Source organism: Corvus moneduloides, chromosome 11, assembly GCF_009650955.1.
Source record: "Corvus moneduloides isolate bCorMon1 chromosome 11, bCorMon1.pri, whole genome shotgun sequence".
Taxonomy (NCBI): Eukaryota; Metazoa; Chordata; class Aves; order Passeriformes; family Corvidae; genus Corvus; species Corvus moneduloides.
This window is the reverse complement of record NC_045486.1, coordinates 15,712,273-15,731,723: the sequence shown is the minus strand read 5'-3', so window position 1 is coordinate 15,731,723 and position 19,451 is coordinate 15,712,273. Positions and strand designations below refer to the sequence as shown.

The window sequence follows — 19,451 nt, the reverse complement described above, 5'->3', positions numbered from 1 at the left end:
CTTTGGTCAGTTTTAATCAAAGCTCTACTTCATGGAAGATTTAAGCACAAGGTTTTCCTATGTTTTCCATTAATACTACAAAAAAAGAAAATTTTATTAATGTATAGCAAAAGAGAAGTTACAGAAGAAACTTGACCCTTTTAGAAATCAAACAAGGCAGTCACTAAACAAAGCCACAAGAAGCCAGAATTATCAGTTTTACAGCTTACACAGATACCATTATTGCCCACAACCATCCCCACCATCTCCAAAAGCTTAAGGCTGTGGTTTTCCCCTGACAGTTTTTATGCTTTAAAACTCAGCCCCCACTTTAAAAGAGACACAAGTGGGTTAAGAATTTCTGTTCTCTTTGTCCCTTCAGAAAGGGAACCCTTAAGGCAGGCCTGCTTTTTCACACCCCACTCTGCATGGACAATGAAATTAGTCTATTTATCTTCATTTAAGATTTAGAAAGAGAGCTCCAAGCATTCATAAAATTAACCTTACAAGCAACACATCCAGCAGCATAATACTAATAGGCCAATCAGTTAAACTTAACCAACCAGCACCATTTGTCACCTTCAATTTTATGATTCAGTCCATTAACAAGATGTTCCCAAATCAAATCCCAAAATAGATTTCCTCTATTTTATTGCTACTGTTCTTGAATCTCCTGCCAGGTGAACAGCATTTATCTTCAAAACACCTATGTCAAGGGGCCAAGTGTTATTTGCAGCTCTCTAGAGAGGGAGGGAGACAGAGCTGCACTAGAGAGTTGCTGACAAGGTCAGTCAGAGCCTAGGGTGCTGCTCTGAGTTTCTTCTGTCTTAGACTACTCGATATTGGAGCTCACTTTTAGTCTTGCTTTCTCATTCTCTCCATTGCTGCCTTACCTGCTTCCCTTCAAAACAGTGATGACCTCAAAAATTACTAGCATCATAATTTTACACAAGGAGGTTTTCAAGCAATTTTTGGCGCTGAAGAATGAAAGCCTCGAGCATGGATTTGCTCAGTTTATTATGAGTTTGTACATTACTCTAAAAAAGGCTTTGCCTCACCTGGTGACCATGCAGAGTATAGAGGAGTCTTCCTTCCAGCAAGTCCAGAATCTTAAGAGTTGAATCATTGGAAGCAGTAACCAGATAGTTTCCAGAGGGGTGAAAGGAAAGACTGTTGACCACAGAGCTGTGCACTAAGGATGGAAAAAAAAAAGTATAATAGTCACCAAGAACAGTGTACATAAGCCCAAGGCAAAAGTATAAAATAAAGCACAAGCACATTCCAATTTTCTGTTATAAAATTTAACAGGAAAATTATCATGGGGGAAACATTCCACAAAAGCTCTTCAAAGCACCAGAGAACAATAACAGTAACTCAATTCTTGTAAAAATAGGCACTACTTTACTGAAAGGAAAAAGGAAGCTTTGCCAATTACTCTGGGAGATTTAACACTACAAAAGCTTCCAGTATAGTCCCAAAATGTACTGTATGTGCAAGTGAACTACAGGATTCTGGGAGAGTGCTGGACATTGATACACTTTACTACTGTGGAGATGCTGGTCTCACTCCCAAGTCATCCTAGATTAAAATTTGTATGTTAGGACACTGAGAAGACTGAAATTACAGTGGAAGAGACTCAGAATTGACATTGCACAGCTTCTTTTGGTTTACTATCTGACTCTAGCCAAGACTGGGCTTAAGAGAAACTAGGAAATAAGAGCAACTTGAAAATGGTCCAGTATAACCATTATTTCCTCAGACATCCTATTTGTCTCACCAAACATTTAAAGCAAATATAAATAGACCAACTATCAAGAGTGTGAACTTGCAATAAAGCCATTTTCCCTGCATGAAGATGAAGCCCAAGATATATTTTGAAAAAAGCTGAAGAAAACGTTCTAGGAAAAAAGTCAAACTTCATTGAAGTTCACTGTAACATTAAACATTTAACACATGACTTTTTTCCCTCCCCGAACTTTTACAAAACAGGCTATTGAACATATTTATTTATGAGAACACGCAGTACCTCACATATGCCCAGCTTTCTGAGCGTATGTGACATTACAGAATATTAATATTATGCCTGAGGAGGGATTTAACCATCCAATTATTCTTAATTATACTATATGCCCTCCAAATGTTCTGGTATCTCAAATCTACTACTTTTGACACATCACACCCAACTAAATTTATGTTCCGTTGAGAATCTACTGTGCATTTTAAATCCATACTGCATGTTAAAAAAAACCCTTAAAATACCATTTAAAATACATTAGAACCAAATATTATTTTTTCCATATGTAGATTTGAGGCAGATAGCTGAAATAACCTTGCTCAATTGTAAAACAGAATACCTCTACTTTTGAAACTTTCAGGAACATTAAATACCTCAGCTAAGTTCTGAAAACGACTCCTCTTGACCCAAACTATTAAAAAACACAGAAGAAAGCCTTAACACAGGTAACTTATATTCTTGTTGGTGAATACTGCCTCTATCACACAGCTAGATGTTCCTCTACCCCCAGCCCCGTATTATACTATGTATTAAAGTAGAAAAAAGTCTCTGTGGAGTTCTTTCTTATGGAAGAGTGATAAATCTCTTTCTCCCTTGAAAATCTTATTCTGAGTGATCTGTAATATTCCTCACCCCCATAGTGTCTATATTCAGATAAATGCAAATGTATCTTGTCAACTAAGGAAAGTCCTGAAAGGAATCACATCAGAAATAGACAAGGTTAGTAATATACCACATCTTGCAAGTTCCAGGCCATAAATAAGGTACTTCCAGCTTCACAAAACAACCTTTCCATAATGGAAAAAAATCACACAGACTGTAGCTGCGTAAGCAGCCGCAGGTTCTGTGCCCAAGGACTTCCTGGCTCTTGTAAACTCAGAGAAAAGTTCATCTCTACTGCCAAAGCAGCTCATACCTCCCACAAGACCATTCATAACACCTCTCCAGAAAACATGCCAACACATCCTGCCACCTCACTTGATTTCATGTTGTAAACAATAAATCCAGTGCAGCACAAGGTGGCATCTCCCAGTGACTTGTTGGTACAAGGCCACACTTCTGCCAGCCAAGCCCTAGCAAAAGAAGAGCCTGTTAAGGGACTTATACTGGGGGTTAATATCTAAAATTGAGTCCTCTCAGCCTGCACAGAACTGTTCCAAGCCTCACAACACTTCTTTTATGTAACTACAAACCTTAGTAACCACCAGTGAGAAAATAAATTAGGATGGACTTGACACAGCCACAGTCTCTACTGAACAGATAACCACCACCAGCCCCATCCAAACTGGATGAAAGTACCAACTATTCTTTTTAAACAGGAATGAAAAAAACAGGTTAGAGCTGTTTTCAAAGACCTGCTACAGAGGTGTCCCACACAAAACTTTGGACAGGGAAAAAATGTCAGGCAAGAAACATTGGCCATTTTTGTAGGGGCTGTACAAAATCTGCTGTACAAAAGAGTCAGTGCCAAGCAGAAGACCGAATAAAGCATCTGTGTGTTCTCCTGTACAGTAAACGTGATGAGAGCAGACTTTGCTTGGCTCAAAGAAAAACACACCATACAAAAGGTTTCGCAGCTTGCTCTCTATTTCCAACTTTCATTTATAAATGTCACAGTTGGAACAAGTGCTGGCAACAAGAGCAACACTGCTAAAAGACTAATCGGTGCTGGAAACCAGCCCAACTTTAAGACCCAAGAGCCCAAGGCAGGGCTACTCATCTATTAACTCCTCCATGCAACTCCTTGTTTAAAATGGATTCCCTGGAAATCGGGCAGCATCAGCACGTTCTGAAGGCACAGGTGCCATCTAGTGGGACAGCACGGGCAGCCTCACAGGGAAGGCACAAAACGAAATCAGATTTAGCCAGAAGGAGGTGGGTATAAACCCTCAGAAGGGCAGGACTTATAAATACATCCCCAAGACACGTTACAAACACATCAGCTTGTGGCCACAGGTGCATGAAGTGACTGCAAAAAGCCACCGTTACAATTTAAGGTCTCTTCAGCTATTATTACTATTTTTAGTTCAAAGTTTAATACACAGTAGCTGTTAAAAATAACACTCACCCCAGGAAATTATTGCTTCCATACCAAGGGTGTCACACTAAAATGCCATTCAGTAAGGGTGGGATACCAGGGAAATATGTCATTCCAAGACAAAAAATAAACCTGGCAGCCACATTAGATTTGGACAATTTAATAGCAGTAAGTGGAAAGCAGGAAGAGATGACTTTTGAGCCAAGTTCTACTGGAAACATACACTGCAGATCTTGCCACCATTGAAAAGCTGATAAAGCAGGTTAAAGGACAATCTGACACTGCCCAAGTATCTAAAAACACTACTGATTTTAGCAACAAGACTTCAGGAAGGCGTTTCCAAGTTTTGATACGGGCCACAAGTTAACAATACTTATTACACAAACTGCACACTCAATACTGACGAATTGGAACAACACTCGTCAAAAAGTTTGATTTCTATTAGATTTTGTTAACTATCAGAGAACTGGGAGTGACTGTGATCCAGAAGAATCTGAAGAAGCTGAGTGAAGCTGTGAGGCTGTCACAGCAGGAACCCACAATAGCTGATGCTGAGGGCAGAAAGAACACACCAAGCTCCAGCCCCATGTCTCTGATCTGTTTTACAGGCATGCCAGAAGCAGTTCCTCAGGGAAAGTTATAAATTAAGTCTAATAAGCTTAATAACCAACACTGGAAACAACGCTTGAGAATGTATCGATTTTAAAATATCACAGCCTTAAAAACTGCTAGTAGCAAAGAAAAGCCACATTTAGGCTGAAGAAACTAATGCACAGAATAGGTCAACCAATCTCAAAGAAGCTCGCAGGGATGGGAAAGCCCCCTTTTCCTATCCAGATCTACCAAACACCAGCACTAATCAGTGGGACAAGAACAGGTAATGGGAGGAAAGGCCATTTGGCATCATCAAAGCTAATTATGGAAGCTGAAAAACAGAGTCCAGAAAAGGAACTATAAACACGGATCATAGTATAGAATTGCAATTGATTGATTTTGACTTTCCTTTTTTTGTTAACTTTTCCTAATTTTTTATAAAAAAAACCTCACATTTTGATTTGCTGGAATACAGCTGACTCCTCCTATAGGCTTATTCAGAGGCAAAGGCTTTTTATTGCACACCACCTTCTCAAGAACAGTGAGAAATGGCATCACAGCTGAGACCCATGCCCACCTGCAACATGGGACAGCTTCAGAATTAGCTCTGGAGCTAACACAAAGCAGAGCACGACATCTGGTGAAGAAAGGCTTCTGCTGGCAGTGCCTTTTTTGAAAAGCAGCAGCTGATGGAGGAAAAATCCTTGGACTTCAGAGCAATTCGCACCAATACATGGAAATGTTCAACTTTGTAAGCTCTGAACTTGCCTTGGTAATGCTGAAGGAGTCTGTTCATCCTGATGTCCCACAGCTTCACTGTGCTGTCCGTACTCCCCGCAGCAATGCAGTTACCAGTGGGGTGGAAATCCACGTGGTTCACAAACCTGTCAGTGGCAATCAAACCCAACTGCTTACGTTCAGCTCTTGCTAAAGATGAAAAAAGCCTTTTCAACCACATCATGACTCATTGAACATTAAGGAAAGGAGATAATCCGAACACTTATTTTGCTGAATTTCTCATAAGACCTTACTTCTAACCCCAGGCAGACTGCAGGCTCCTACCTAAGCACACCATCTTCAGTAGTTCACACTGCAGGTGTAGGAGCTGTAGACACAAACCTCCTGAAATCTGATGGATCCAACTGTCACAACAGCATTTTCAAGTGTTCATTTAATGTTTGCATAATATATGTCTTCTATTAAATTAACATTATTTCCAGAGTGATGTGTACAAGACTGAACAGAGATTTTTCTTCTGTTAACTAATTTTAAGATGGAACTTAGTGAATTTGTGCCTGAAATCATACGTTGCCACTTGGAAAGTAGCAAGGCTGAGGCCAAATTTCTTTCTGGACCTGAATCCAATCAATTTTTAGTTTGAACACATAAGTACAATAAAAGCTTCTGAACCTTCAAGGAAAGATATCTTGTAACTCCTCACCAAACAAACTGGATAAAATTAATTATCTTTTGAGAATTCTTGTAACAAGTACTGAAAAAGTTGAGATATTTCAATAGGTTGTTTGGACAAGACACATACTTAAGGGCACTGAAAAAAATAATGTGGTCTGAGTTTGTCTTAATATCATTGTATATTACCTAGAAAGAACGTAACATTGCACTAGAAATTCAGTGCACCAAGGAATTAGGGAGATTCCAGCCTCAGTTCTCTGAGGACTTGTTTTATGTTTCTGGGTAAATTATCTTTTGGTATGGCTCAACATCCCAAATTTAACATCTTTTTTCTGAATGCAAAGTGGGGTTTTTCAATAACCTCGTTATTTAAAAATGTGAAGATGAATCAAAGCATCCAAGCACCATTCTGTCAGTAGACTTTTGCACTTTTAATTTATGTCAACTCAGAGCAAAATAAAAGAAGAAATAAGGAATTTAAGCATCTCCAAAAATAAATAAGAACAAAGAAACTGAGGCTTGATGTGCTGGACAGTTACTGAAATATAACCCTCAGAGTTCTAACCTTGAGCAGTCACAGAAGCCAAGGCAATTCTGGCTTGGGCCCTCACACTGGCTACTTTCGTAAGAGGTGCTAATGGTTTTTTAATCAGTTTTAGGATTGCTAGGACAAGGACCTCTGAACCTCACAAACCAGGTGTAAATTCCTCAGGCAACCCCACTTCAGACATCACCACCAGGTACTTACCCCCCATGCTCACAGAAGGAGTAGATGCACTCTCTGCTGGTTTTGTCCCACAGCTTGACAGTTTTATCATCACTGGCTGACACTATCAATCGTCCATCAGGAGAGAATCTAAGGTAAGAGTTACAGCAAATAAGAAACGTCCCCAAACGAAAGGAGTATGGGGTCGACTGAATTTGGCTGACTCTCAAAGCATGTTGGTAAACACACCTCGCTTTTCAAGAAGTCACAGAGGCATCAGTGAGACTGAAAATCCAAACACTAAGTTGTGAGGAAAAGAAAGCAAGCCCTAAGTACTCAAACTATCCCTAACTCCACAAGCATATGAAATAACCCTCAGCAAAGTCTTGAGTCTGACTTAAGATCTTATGTCCTACTTGTTTCAATTGAAGTGTACCTCAAGTTGTTTCTCTGCCCTCATTCAAAACAATTCCTGCCTTTGCCACAGAGTTCAGAGCAACACAGTTACTCACAAGAAAACAGCTACAGCAGTCTTCACCATTGCAGTGCAGGAGAATATATTAAGCTCCCATCTCAAAATCTCATATACATGACAGATCCAGACCTCTCTTCAGAGACATACACATTACAGAATCGGGACTTGAGTCCCTAACTACAGATCATCAGACATACTGGAAACATCCTTTCTGCTCTTCTGTGGGTATCTGTAGTGCTACCAGCCACTGCCACCACATTCCAGAACTGTAATGAACTTTACACCTACAGAGGAACCATGGCTTTATCCCAGATACACATACACATAAATAACTCCTCAAAACCAAACCTGAAACACTTATCAGGAAATAACGCTATTATCATGGCAGCACTTACAACATTCAGGAGGTAGCACAGGTGATCATTTTAACTAGAGGCATTACAAGTCTAAAGAAACTAAGCTGAAATAACAGTAGAAACCTCTCCTTTTTTCCTATTAGCAACTTCAAGATACAGAATTCTCCTCACCAGGTAAAAAGCAAAACACAGAGCAGAAAAGCCTCTGTTTGACAGAGTTCACTGGAGAAACACAAAGTGGGTGCAGGCTATTACTCAAAGGATCTCTCTGCAGGTCAGCAATATATTTCATTCAAGAGACACACTTGAATCAGCCTGAACAGAAATGTGTTGCACCAGACCATGACACTGAGCCTCTGCTTTGAGGGATAAATCCCTGTCTCTGTTTGTCAGAGAGCCGTACTCACCTGGCACAGCGAACCCAGTTGATGTGCTGACTCAGTGAGAACAGAAACTTCTGCCTGTGAACCGTCCACACTTTGACTGTTTTGTCATCAGAAGCTGTAACTAAGGACTGGCCATCGCTGGAGAAATGAACACTTCTCACAGTTGCTGTGTGAGCCTTGAACACAGTCGATTCTCCTTTGCTACACAAAAGGGAAGAGCTCTTTAAAATTGCACAACAGGGCAGCAAAGACATTCTGTACTTGAAAACACAAAGCTGCCATATGCTGAGCAGTGCTAGGAACCCCCACTTCTATGGGAACTCTATGTGATCGCACTGGGATAAAAACATTGATCAACCCCAAACTTGCTCATGCTTCATGAGCTATAGAAAACACACAGCTAAAACCAGTTGTTCCAGTTCCATACTGGAGGCCAATCCAACAGGAAACAAGCCATATAGGTTGTGTCCTATATAAGGGCAAAAAATGCTACTGCTAATTTGTGCAGCCATTTAAAACACTTACAAAAATATCAATATAAAAGAAGACACCGAGGTTCTGTACTGTTGCCAGGTCCTTTGCTGCAAGGCAGGCAAGGAGAGAGGTGTTTTCACAGCTCACCTGGAGAGAGCCAAGCAGGCAACAACCTCACAACTGCTCCTGTAAAGGCCCATGCTCCAGCTGGACAACTCCAATGCCATGTTAGACAAGAAATAACACAACTGAATTCAGCACACCTGATGCTGTACAACTGTGAGCAAACTGCCATTAACTCAGCCAGGCAAGACAATTCAAATGTGTTCATTTTTCTTTACACATCATTTCCAAATAAATGCAAGATGCATTTTTCTGGCAAATAAACACAAGGCGTATTTAGAGATCCAGAGCACGGCATATTTAGAGATCCAACAGATTTATGGAGCTCTTGGTCCAAAATCTGTCTCCAGCACGTACTGTACCACCAGGAGGTCCATATTCACAGATTGAAGAGAAGACAAAGACACAGTGGTTCTTCTTTCCCTCAGGCAGATCCCTGTCCCATAGCCAGAGAACTGCTACAAAGAAGGAGAAATCCCAAGCCATAATTAAACACACAGAGAGGCAGAAGGGAATAGGTACTCACGCGTTAGTGATCCACAAACGGACTGTTTTGTCTCTAGAGCCTGAAGCCACCAAGTGACCAGAAGGTGAGAAATGGACACACAAAACTGCATCTTTGTGGCCCACAAAGCGATAGGCTCTCATCTGAGGCTTCATACTCCAGATCATCAGGTATGAATCCATCGAGCCACTTGCTGAAACAAAAAAGGAAAAACAAAACCACACAAAACCAAACTTGCATTAGTTCTCCTCCAATTACACTAAAGCTACATTTCACACTCAGTTCACCATCACAGCTTGCAGAAGTCTCAATAAATTGCCCTTGAAGCTTCACCAGTCTATCGCAAGCTGTGTATTTCATTATTTTCACGCATATAATTTCATCAGTAATTCAAACAAAATAAGGCCAGCCATGCATTACTTTGGACTGACAATTTACTTCCAAGAGTCCAGCCATGCAACAGCTGAGGAGGCAGAAGCCATACAGGTTGCAAATCTTCCACACACTCAGGAAACGAAGGTTATCTCATCACTTTCTTATTGGGAAGCAGAGGCAGGTATCAGCTGCAGCAAGTTAAATGTCACTACAGATTAAGCAGAGAAGACCAGTGAGTTGGTGACTTAAAAGCACCCAGGCTACACCTCCCTCCAACACCTCTCTCTTGTGGCAAAACACTGGTCAAAGTCAGCTCAGAAGCTCTTCACAACATATTAAAAACACAAGCTTGCAAGGAGAGTGGAGCAGAGTTCAATTTGCTGTCAGCAGGAAGCTCCAGCAGGACCTTTTGCTGTTGCAGAGCTCAGTACCTCCACTGCTCCCTCCATCTAACTAAGGGAAAGCAGCTCTTTCTTTATCCTCTGGCCATCAAAACACAGACAATTTACCCAATTGTTTCTTATTGGGACTGAAGTCCACACTAGTGACAGCATCTCTGTGGCCTTTGAAGTGTCTCTCCAGGGATGGATCTTCCTAAAAGACAAAAATGTTCAGACACTACAGATTTAAGAACCATCTTTGCACAATAAAATAATTTTATTTCTACAGCAAGTGAACCAAGCCACATATTCACCTCACAAAAACAAGGTAGAGGCAAGAACTGTTGTGCAGGCAACTGCACAACACAAAACACAGATTTCACATATACCATAAATTTTAAAAGAGGTAAATTATCCAAGCTGTTATTAGCTTGGATCTTGGGTGACTGCACAAATCCCTCACGCATTTTTACAACACACTGCTGGCACAGAGACTCTAAGCTGGCTATAGAACAGATAAGCCATGTCCATAGCACCTGAGTAGGCAGCCAAGCTCAGCTTTCCTCTGACAGCTGTTCATCTCAGCTCAGGTGTAGCCAAGAGGCAACTATTTACACAGAAGAGACAAACTGGCAAGATTTAACACACCTGTTGAAACAGGCAGGAGGAATGAGAACTGCAGCAAAACAGACTGACACACAACCCTTCCCACAGCACCTTGCTGCAAAGGCCAAAAAAAGCCTGAGGTCAGGCAAAAAGGACAAGCAAAGACCCGAGAGAACCATTACAAGAGGCTTTAAGACTTGAAAATTGGCCAGAGTTCAGGCCAGGCTGATCAGCTTTCAATCCCTGCTCTCACATACACTGCCCCTGCCTCCCTGGCAATCCCCACCACAGCCTTCTCCCACTCAGGACCTGACCAGAGCCCCCTGCTCAGACAAGCATCCACCTCCAGAACAGGGCAGCTCTCCCCCCTCAACACCCAGCACCAGCCCTCCGCAGATCCAGAACCCCTCCAACAGCCTAGAGGTGCTGCTCCCCACAAACAGAGGCCAACCCCAGCTGCAACAGCACCCCAGACCCAGGGCCACCAGCAGCATTAAGCTCCCCAAGCCCTCCTGCATGATGCCACCCCACAGCAGCACTGCATCCCCCCTAAACCCAGCACTGCCTCCCACCGCCACTCCGGCCTCAGAGCCCCCCACAGCACCGGACACGCCCGGGCCGCCACCAGCCCTGCCTTCCCCTTCCACTCTTCCCTGCACCGTCACAACCCTCCCGGCTCGGACACAACGGCCCAAGGGCTGTCACCGCCGCCACCCCCGCTCAGCGGCAGTCCCCCCGGCATTCCGGGAAGCCCAGGCCCCGCAGTAGCGGCCTCACACAGGCTGTTCCGAGCCGGCCCCGCCGCCCCTCACCTGGCAGAGGGCGGCCATGACGCCCCGCGGCCGCCGTTCGGTTCCCGCGCCGCGCGCGCCCCGTAGCAACGGCCCCGCCCTGCGAGGGGCGGGCAGGGGCGGGCCGCGCCTGAGGGGCCGCCGTGGCGGGCTGGGGGCGGGCGCGATCCTCAGGCCCGTGAAACGAGTCCGTGCCGGGGGGGCTGGTTCCTCTGAGCACAGCCGGCCCCTCACAGGGGGCTCAGGAAGTCGGGGAGAGCCCCCTCCGGCGCTGTTATTCCGACAGGGTTGCTACCGCTCCCTGGGCAGTCCGTTCAGTGCCCAGCCACCCGACTCCTGTCCCTTTGCCTCAACTCCTGCTCTGGGGCTGATGGAGGCGATCCCCGAGTCTCAGCCAGGGGAGCACCACAAGCCCGTGCTCTCTAGGGCTAAGAACCCGGGCTGGTCACTTCCAAGAAGTGGTTCAGCTGGCGGCAGATCAGTTGCTTCTGCTTGGTCTGCAGGACCAAATAGGAACTCAGCCTGGGGTTGTGCAAAGAGCACAGGACAACTGAGAAAGGTTTATTCTTCCAATGGTTTAATACCAACTCAAATCTATTTCTCCCAACTCTATTCAGCTCTATCTAAGAACAGCGCTAGTAATTAGACGCTATGGACTGGCTGCTGACTGCTCTCCAGCAGGTGCCTGTGTAAAGCCCAGATCTGCTTCTCCATGAAGCTTGGGTTGACCATCTGGGCTTCTAAAGGGGTCGTTTATCCTTCTCTTCTGCGTCTGGGCCCCTTCCTTTAAGGACACCTCTCCTCTTGCACGTTTCCAGCAGCCGGGGATGTGCTGTGTTGAAGCTGGGGTTATAGTAGTAGAGGATCTAAAACAGGCAAAGGAGAAGAGTTAGTTGCCACCATCCCAAGACTGGAAAGCCCCAAGTTACTCCGAAGTGCAGCAGAGGATCATGGGCTCTGAGGGCCGTATAGAACCTAAAGCTCAGGCTAAAGCATGTGATGGTTGTGTTCAGTCATCACCACCCCTGGGGGTTTGCCTCCTGAGAGCAGAGCAGTGTAGGAGTTTCAAAAGCGTAACAACTGCTTTTGAAAACGAAATATCACTATTTTTCAGCAGCTTCAGTGCATATGTGAGCAGGCAGGTAATTCTATTGGTCCTCGGATGCATCTGCTTGGCATGGGGCAGGTGCCACAGGAAGGTTTCAGATTTGGTACAGCAAGACACAGAGCAAAGACATTCACAGAAATCAGATTATGCTGAGTTTGTCTGTCCCTTAAACAGGTTCCAACTCAGCAGATCTCACCAAAATGTATCTTATCTGCATTTCTACTAGTCAGAAAGGCTCACTCAAACCTGCCTCAGCACAGTCTGAAAAGAAAATGAAAACCAGACTGCTCACTCCCATCCCCATCCCTTCTATCACAGAATCACACAGTTTTGGGTTGGAACAGATCTTAAAGATCATCAAGTCCCAACCCTGCTGCCTTGGGCAGGGATGCCTCTCATTATCCCAGGTTGCTCAGAGCCCCATCCAGCCTGGCCTTGAACACTTCAAGGGATGGGGCATCCACAGCTTCTCTGGGCAACCTGTGCCAGAGCCTCACCACACTCACAGGGAAAGATTTCTTCCTCACATCTAATCTAAACCTGGTCTCTTTCACTATACAACCACTGTTCCTTGTCCTGTCACTCTCTGCCCATATGAAAAATCCCTCTCCCTCATTTTTATAAGCCCTCTTATAAAAAGTGGCTTCTTTTCAACCTGCAAATGGCCCTCTGTGGCAAGGCCTTATTTGCTGTGAAGGTCCCTCTCCCCCCCCAGACTATCACAAGTGTTGGTTGCTGTGCAGAACAGCTGCTGTACCTGGCTGTGAGCAGAAGCTGCTGCTTCCTCTGATAGGAATTCGGGCAGGGAGGCAGATCTTTGGATATCCCGCTGCATTTTGGTGAATCCATACGCATTCAGCTGTCGCATGAAACTTTTAATTTTCTGTGTGTGGAAGACCTGTTGTCCTTCCCTGCCCAGCACCTCCGCTTCAAAGAGATCTTTGTTGATGGCCACACATTTTCCACCCTCACTCCACCAAATGGACTGAAACTGGTCACTTTCCAGCATTTTCCAAAGCTTCTGTGGAAAGCGCAGGGATGAGAACTCTCGCTCCATAGCCATCGCCCTGGACAGCTTGGCTGTGTCCCGCCAGCTGGCAGGCAAAGGCCAACTGGCACCAACAGACTGCAGGTTCCAATGGAATGTTCTGCCACATCACTGTGGTGCCTGTGCTGTGGCATGGGGACATTGCAGGTGACATCTCAGTACTGCCCTGGCAGGGGGAGCAGCCCGAGGAAAAACTGCTGAAGGGAACTTGTTGCTTCTCCCTCCCAGAGCCACCAGCAGTGGGAGTCCAGGGCCCAGCAGTGCCCACAGAGCTGTCCTGAAGGGCTGTGAGCAAAGAGAGGCCTGGGCCATGTCTGGCTGCACCCAGGAGTGGTTCCCCAGGGAGGAGCAGGGATGGCTGCAGCCTTGGGGCATTCCAGGGCCCTGTTTGGGAAGCTTTCCAGCTGAGCCCCTCTGACACCTGCGGGATGGTGGCTCCCTGGACCACTGCAATGCAGAAGCAGCAGCTCTGGCATGGAGAATCCTTTTCCTGACATCTCCTGCCCCAAAGCAGCAGAGATTCCTTGATGTCAACCCATTGTACTTGCAAACTTCTTGAATGGGATTGCACTTTTCTATTTTTATCTAGTGGGTTTAAAACCAGCTGGGAGGGAGGGACCAGGGGACACACTTGCTTCGTTTCTGGCAGGAGACCCAAAAGCAGGAGACCCTCTCCATACATGAATGACCCAGCAATCAGGGGCTGGGGGAACAAAGCTCAAGCCCTTGCTCAAGCCATCCGGTCAAGAGATGTTCTGGTTCACTTGATCTGAATCACTCCTGCTTTGTTCATAAATGCAGAGCCATGAACACAATCCCATGAATTTGTCTTCCCAGGGAAGCCATCCATCCTTCTCCCTGCTCTCTGCCATCCCACAGAAGACAGGCTGCTGGTTCAGGGGTGTTTGTGTGCCTGAAAAGCTCTGCATTCCCCCCTGCCCTTTGAGGTACTGTGTCTGAAGAGATACATTCCTCCCTCAGACATGGCCTTTCTGCCCACATAGCTATGGATTTTGGATCTGGAAATCTGAAGCGGTTTCCAGCATGGCCTGACCTGTTCCTCATTAAATTCTTTGGCATTTGAGTATTAACTTTTCTTCCTCTGCACTGAAGTAAAAAAAGAAGATATACATGATGCTAAATATGCCCAAGGTCTGAAAGAATCTTGTACAATCCATTTCAGAGAATTAAAAAACCAGAAACATGTTGTGATTGCACTCCCACTTATAAAAGCAGGAAATGGGAACATTTGCTTTAATTGAAGGATTCTGCCACCCAAAAAATCACCCCAAGTTGCCTTCTAGATAATACACTGGCAGCATCTATGGTGGCCATGGATGGTTACTTTGCTTACCAAGTTCTCGGCCCTGGGGTGCCACTGCATAACACCAATAGCCAGAGGTGACAGCAGATCGTTGTCGAGACACTCTCACCTGTGGGAGTTCAGAGCAAATGTCAAAAGAAAACGAATTAAATTCATGTCAAGGGGCAAAAAGGGGCCCTTGGGAGCAACAAGCGCACATTGGGTCCAGTGGTGGAGTGGACAGAGTCTTGAATAACCCAGTTCAGCCATTTAAACATCTTTGTGGCATTGTCTGGCCCGGGTTTGGGCAGGATGGGATTTTTCCAATCCCTCAGAAACGGTGGCCCTGGGAGCCAGCCCCCTCCTGACGCCCAGCCAGGGAGGAGGACCTCCGGCCATGCGCTATCACCTCGGTGTCACCGCGGCTGGAGGGACTCCTGCCGTCCTTCCGATGGCCACCGGGGGGCAGGCTGGGGCCGCAAACAGCCTCCCTGGGACGGCGAGGGGAAAACGAGCCGGAAACCGGGATGAGATGCAGCACGGCTTCGGTAGGGATTAATCAGGCCAATCTGGGCAGCTTCTTTGTGAAGAGTACCGTAACTCTGGGCGATAAAAGCCCTGATCTTGCCTCTCTCAAATGCCACTTCCGAGCTTGCAACTAGGCTTTATCTAGTAATTCTCAGCAAGTCTTTCCCTGGTCTTATTTGTATCACGGTGAATCAGAAAGAGACCAGAAGCCCCAGGATCTCCCCCTTCTGTCACATCGACAGAACCTTGCACTGCCAGCCCTGCCAAGGCTCTGATCCCTGCACGATGCAAAGCAACAAAAGCTGTTGCAGAGCATCAGACACACCCAGAATTCAGGTGAGTTGTTCTTGCATGAAATTACAGTTAACCTTTGACTTCAAGCCCAGTCCACAAAGCGCTGAATTTCTCTTTAGAGTGAGTGGGTCTAAGTTTAGCAACTACACTTAATGTTTACCAATCCTATAGTGCAAACCCCAGTTCTCACGTGTCCTGTTAATACTTAAACTGCTGAGCATACCAGTCTCTACACACACCTTTGCAGTTCTAAGAATATTCCGAGGGACAGCGTGCAAAGTTTCAGAAAGCCAGCATGAGACTCTTTTTAAAAAAGCTGGGGTTCTCAACAAGACCAGTGGTGGGAAGAAGTATTTTGTTATCTACAAAGGAAGCTCCAAGAGACATGGAGTTGGTGTAAGCAATGCACACAAGCTAAAATGGAACCAGCACCTACCTCCAGGTCTCTCAGTTGCTAGCAGCACTCAGAACAAGGTCATGCTACCTCCATGATCACCATGATCCCAGCATGGGTCTTTCACAGCTGTTTTGTGTCCCATCCAGTATATCCTAGAGATGGAGGCAGTGGCCCTGGGCAACCAACCCTGCAATGCTTTGGTGTAGGTCGAAATGACCATCTGCAATGTGACAGCCACCCTGGTATTGGCATTTTACATCCAGCGAGCACAGCAGGGACTTAGGCAGCCCAAGCACACAGCTACAAGGAGCCAAAGAATGTAGATGAAGATTGATACCACAGAGTTGTTATCCAACCTCTTTTGCTGCTGCTGCAGACAGTTTGGACACTGCAGAAGGGACCAGATCCACCAAGCAACTCAGCTGATGACAGTGACATGGTCCCTTTGCTTCCATGGGGAGAGGCCGCTTTACATCAGCTGCTTTACATCAGCTGAAGATGTAGCTTGCTGCCGCATCAGTTATTTTTTCTCTTACTAATTACTTTGTCCTCCCCTGTGTGCCAAACCTGTTTATTTATAGCCCACATTCTTTTTTCTCCCACCTGCCTTTGTGCTTATTGCCCTTCCTTACAGAGTTAAGAAAAAGACAGGAGAAAAAAAACCCTTTTTCTCAAGTAAGTCCTGACCTAAATGCAAATCTGTTCAAGCAAATTCAGAGGGCTTTGATGCTACATAAGAAGAGAAAGGGAAGAAGAGCAGCCTCTGCTGCTATCAGAACAGATCTTTACTGCTGCATGACAACCAAGCAATGAAGCAAAAGCCACGGGAGTTTAAAGAGGAAGCTCAGCCAAAGGTCACCTGGCTGCCCCAGGTGCTTGTTATCAGAGCCTTGAAAAGAGGGAGGAAAGTGACATAAGCTGATTATAGCAACAACAGGAGACAGCTGACAGGGCTGGGGGAGCCCTCTCCTCAGCATTCAGCATGCAGAGGGTCTTTGCTGTTGTAAAGTGAAAGGGGCTGCAAAGCCTGGGCTCTGGAGCTGCTCAGGACACCAAGGGAAAATACTTCTGCTTCAGATCTGAAGCATCTGCCAGGCAGAGAGTCAGAAAGCACCGTGTTAATTGCAATACTCTGTTTTATTTTCTGCCCAGTCTGTGCAGTGGATGTGTACTACTTTCACTGCTCATCCATGTAGCTGAAGTGCTGAAGGGAAGGGTGACAAGGGGACACACATGCTGGAGCACCGGAGGAATGCACTGCTACTCTCTGTGAAGCAATACAGTTCTTCAGCCATCCAAGAGAGAGGGAGTAAAGGGAGCTCATGCATGCCTACAGTTTCCATAACTAGCCTAAAGGAGGAGAAGGATTTAGGAGTGAGAAAACCTGGCAAGCTGGATCCAGCCAGAACACCATCAGCAGCTTTCTCGGCATCTACAAAGTTGTCTCTGACCACTTAAATTGGTTCCAGTGTCTTAAGCCACTATAGGATCTTAAAAATCTGTTACAGGAATGTAGAGCAAACCTGCCTTTAAAATGTCTCCAGCACAGATAGCCCAGCTGTGCTGATCTTGCTGACCAAGGACAGGTGGCTGCTTTCAGTCCCTGAACTTTCTCTGCTAGTGCCTGCAGGGTTGAGCAGAGTTCAGACTGTGCTGAACTCACAATTGCATCAAGCCAGAGCCCAAAGTGCACAGAAACTGGTGCTAGGAAAACGCTAGCTGAATTCACAGGAGTGAAGCTGAGATCTTTGGGACATGGAATTCGTCACTCATGGGGCACATGTCCTGTGCCCACACCCAGCAGGGGCATTGCCACACAGACCCTGGTGCTGGGGCAGGCCTGGCCAGGGCAGGTAATGCTGCACGGGCCAGCACCACCCACCTACAAAGCAGGTCGGTATTAGCAGTGCCATGGAAGCATGTCCCAGTATTCATCTCTCTCCATGGGGCTGCTTTCCAAACAACATTGATCACTGGGCTAGATCACATTTGGCCTTGACTTTTAAGCCTCTAGTCTTATGGAAAAGTTCTTTGTTCCAGAATATCCCAAATCTGGCCCCCCACTCTGTGGATTAGAGGAGGGTATCAGTCAACCCCTGCTGAAGAGTATCAAGTGTCCATGCAAAGTCTCACATGGGAAAAACTAAAAGGATGAACACTCATCCTCAGAAAGAAGCTTCTGGCTTCCTTTCTGTCCAGGAGCTCAGCCTTTGCTGCATCTCTTGGTGCTATTAAGACATTGCCACGTTTGTGCTGGGACATCTGTCTTGCCAAGGCCACTAAAGGACAAGTGGGACATTAAACCCACAGAACTATACAAGAAGTGAGTTTTCCACTGTTCAAATAGGACAGGACAACCAGAAAGGTTTACTGTTCAAACAGTTTATTATCACCTCTATTAGGCTGTGTCTATTAGACTTTATATCCATACTGTGCTCCAGGAGGCTCTGGAAGCATGGGAGCAGCTGCTGGTGGAGATGGATGGGCTTCAGCAGACACCTGCATGTCTGACCATCTAGGCTTCTAGAGGGGCCTTTCATCCAACCCTGCTGCATCCAGGGCTCTCTGTTTGAGGGCAGCTCTCCTCTTACATGTTCCCAGCAGCCAGGGATGTGCTCTGTTGAAGCTGGGGTTATAGTAGTAGAGGATCTAGAACAAGGAGAAGAGTTAGTTGCTACTATTCCAAGACTGGAAAAACACAAGCTACAAGAACTAGGACTCTGAATTTCAAAAGAGGAGCATGGTTAAGGAAAAGGACTCTGAGGGCTGTATGGAACCTAAAGCATTATGTGACCATTGTGTTCAGCCATCACCACAACTGAGGATTTGCTGTCCTGGGGGGCAAGGCAGAACAACTACTTTCAAAAGCTAAATATCACTATTTCTCTGCAGCTTCAAGGCAGATGTGAGCAGGCAGGTGATCCCATGATCCTTGGATGCATCTGCTTGGCATGGGGCAGGCACCACAGGAAGGTTTCAGGTTTGGTAGGAGATGGAGCAAAGACATTCAGAGAAATCAGATTACACTGAATCTGTCTGTCACTTTAATGGGTTCAAACTCAGCAGATCACACCAAAATGTATCTTATGAGCATTTCTACTAGTCAGAAAGACTCACTCAAACCTGCCTCAGCACAGCCTGAAAAGGAAATGAAAGCCACTTGCTCCCATCCCCATCTCCTCTATGGCAAGGCCTTATTTGCTGTGAAGGTCCCTCTCCCCCCCCAGACTATCACAAGTGTTGGTTGCTGTGCAGAACAGCTGCTGTACCTGGCTGTGAGCAGAAGCTGCTGCTTCCTCTGATAGGAATTCGGGCAGGGAGGCAGATCTTTGGATATCCCGCTGCACTTTGGTGAATCCATAGAGGTTCAGCTGGCGAATAACACTCCTGATGTGCTGTGTGTTAAAAACCCGCTGATGAACTCCCCTGCCCAGCACCTCCACTTTGAAGAGATCTTTGTTGATGGCCACACATTTTCCACCCTCACTCCACCAAATGGACTGAAACTGGTCACTTTCCAGCATTTTCCAAAGCTTCTGTGGAAAGCAAAGGGGCAAG

General features: G+C 45.7%; 2 protein-coding genes across 15 annotated transcripts in view; both read right to left on the bottom strand.

The window, feature by feature from the left end:
- Positions 1 to 11,316, bottom strand: part of POC1A (POC1 centriolar protein A) — an 88,446-nt gene extending 77,130 nt beyond the window's left edge. For 13 of the 14 annotated variants that reach the window (XR_004242289.1, XR_004242290.1, XR_004242282.1 and 10 more), the window contains exons 1-7: positions 11,237 to 11,316; positions 9,948 to 10,032; positions 9,085 to 9,256; positions 7,983 to 8,162; positions 6,787 to 6,894; positions 5,394 to 5,509; positions 1,038 to 1,171 (exon numbers count right to left, since the gene is read on the bottom strand). Coding sequence is in view for 1 of the 14 variants with exons in the window: in XM_032120522.1 (XP_031976413.1) it covers positions 1,038 to 1,171; positions 5,394 to 5,509; positions 6,787 to 6,894; positions 7,983 to 8,162; positions 9,085 to 9,256; positions 9,948 to 10,032; positions 11,237 to 11,254 (813 nt within the window). In the remaining 13 variants the exon portion in view is untranslated. Of the gene's footprint in view, positions 1 to 1,037; positions 1,172 to 5,393; positions 5,510 to 6,786; positions 6,895 to 7,982; positions 8,163 to 9,084; positions 9,257 to 9,947; positions 10,033 to 10,466; positions 10,540 to 11,236 lie in introns of those variants that run through there. The other variant, XR_004242294.1, reaches the window with a different exon arrangement.
- A 403-nt stretch (positions 11,317 to 11,719) lies between these two features.
- Positions 11,720 to 13,496, bottom strand: LOC116449240 (heat shock transcription factor, Y-linked-like). Its single transcript, XM_032120527.1, has 2 exons — positions 13,081 to 13,496; positions 11,720 to 12,081 (listed from the first exon to the last, which is right to left on the bottom strand). Exons 1-2 carry the CDS (start codon positions 13,384 to 13,386, stop codon positions 11,956 to 11,958), a joined length of 432 nt encoding a protein of 143 aa, XP_031976418.1. The 5' UTR covers positions 13,387 to 13,496; the 3' UTR covers positions 11,720 to 11,955.
- Between the last annotated feature and the right edge of the window lie 5,955 nt (positions 13,497 to 19,451).

Excerpts from the sequence above, each read along its gene's own strand:
- LOC116449240 (XM_032120527.1), bottom strand. The coding sequence starts at position 13,386 with ATGGCTATGGAGCGAGAGTTCTCATCCCTGCGCTTTCCACAGAAGCTT. Across the intron at positions 12,082-13,080 it reads CAGCTTCTGCTCACAGCCAG|ATCCTCTACTACTATAACCC; the intron begins GTACAGCAGCTG and ends TGCCTGTTTTAG.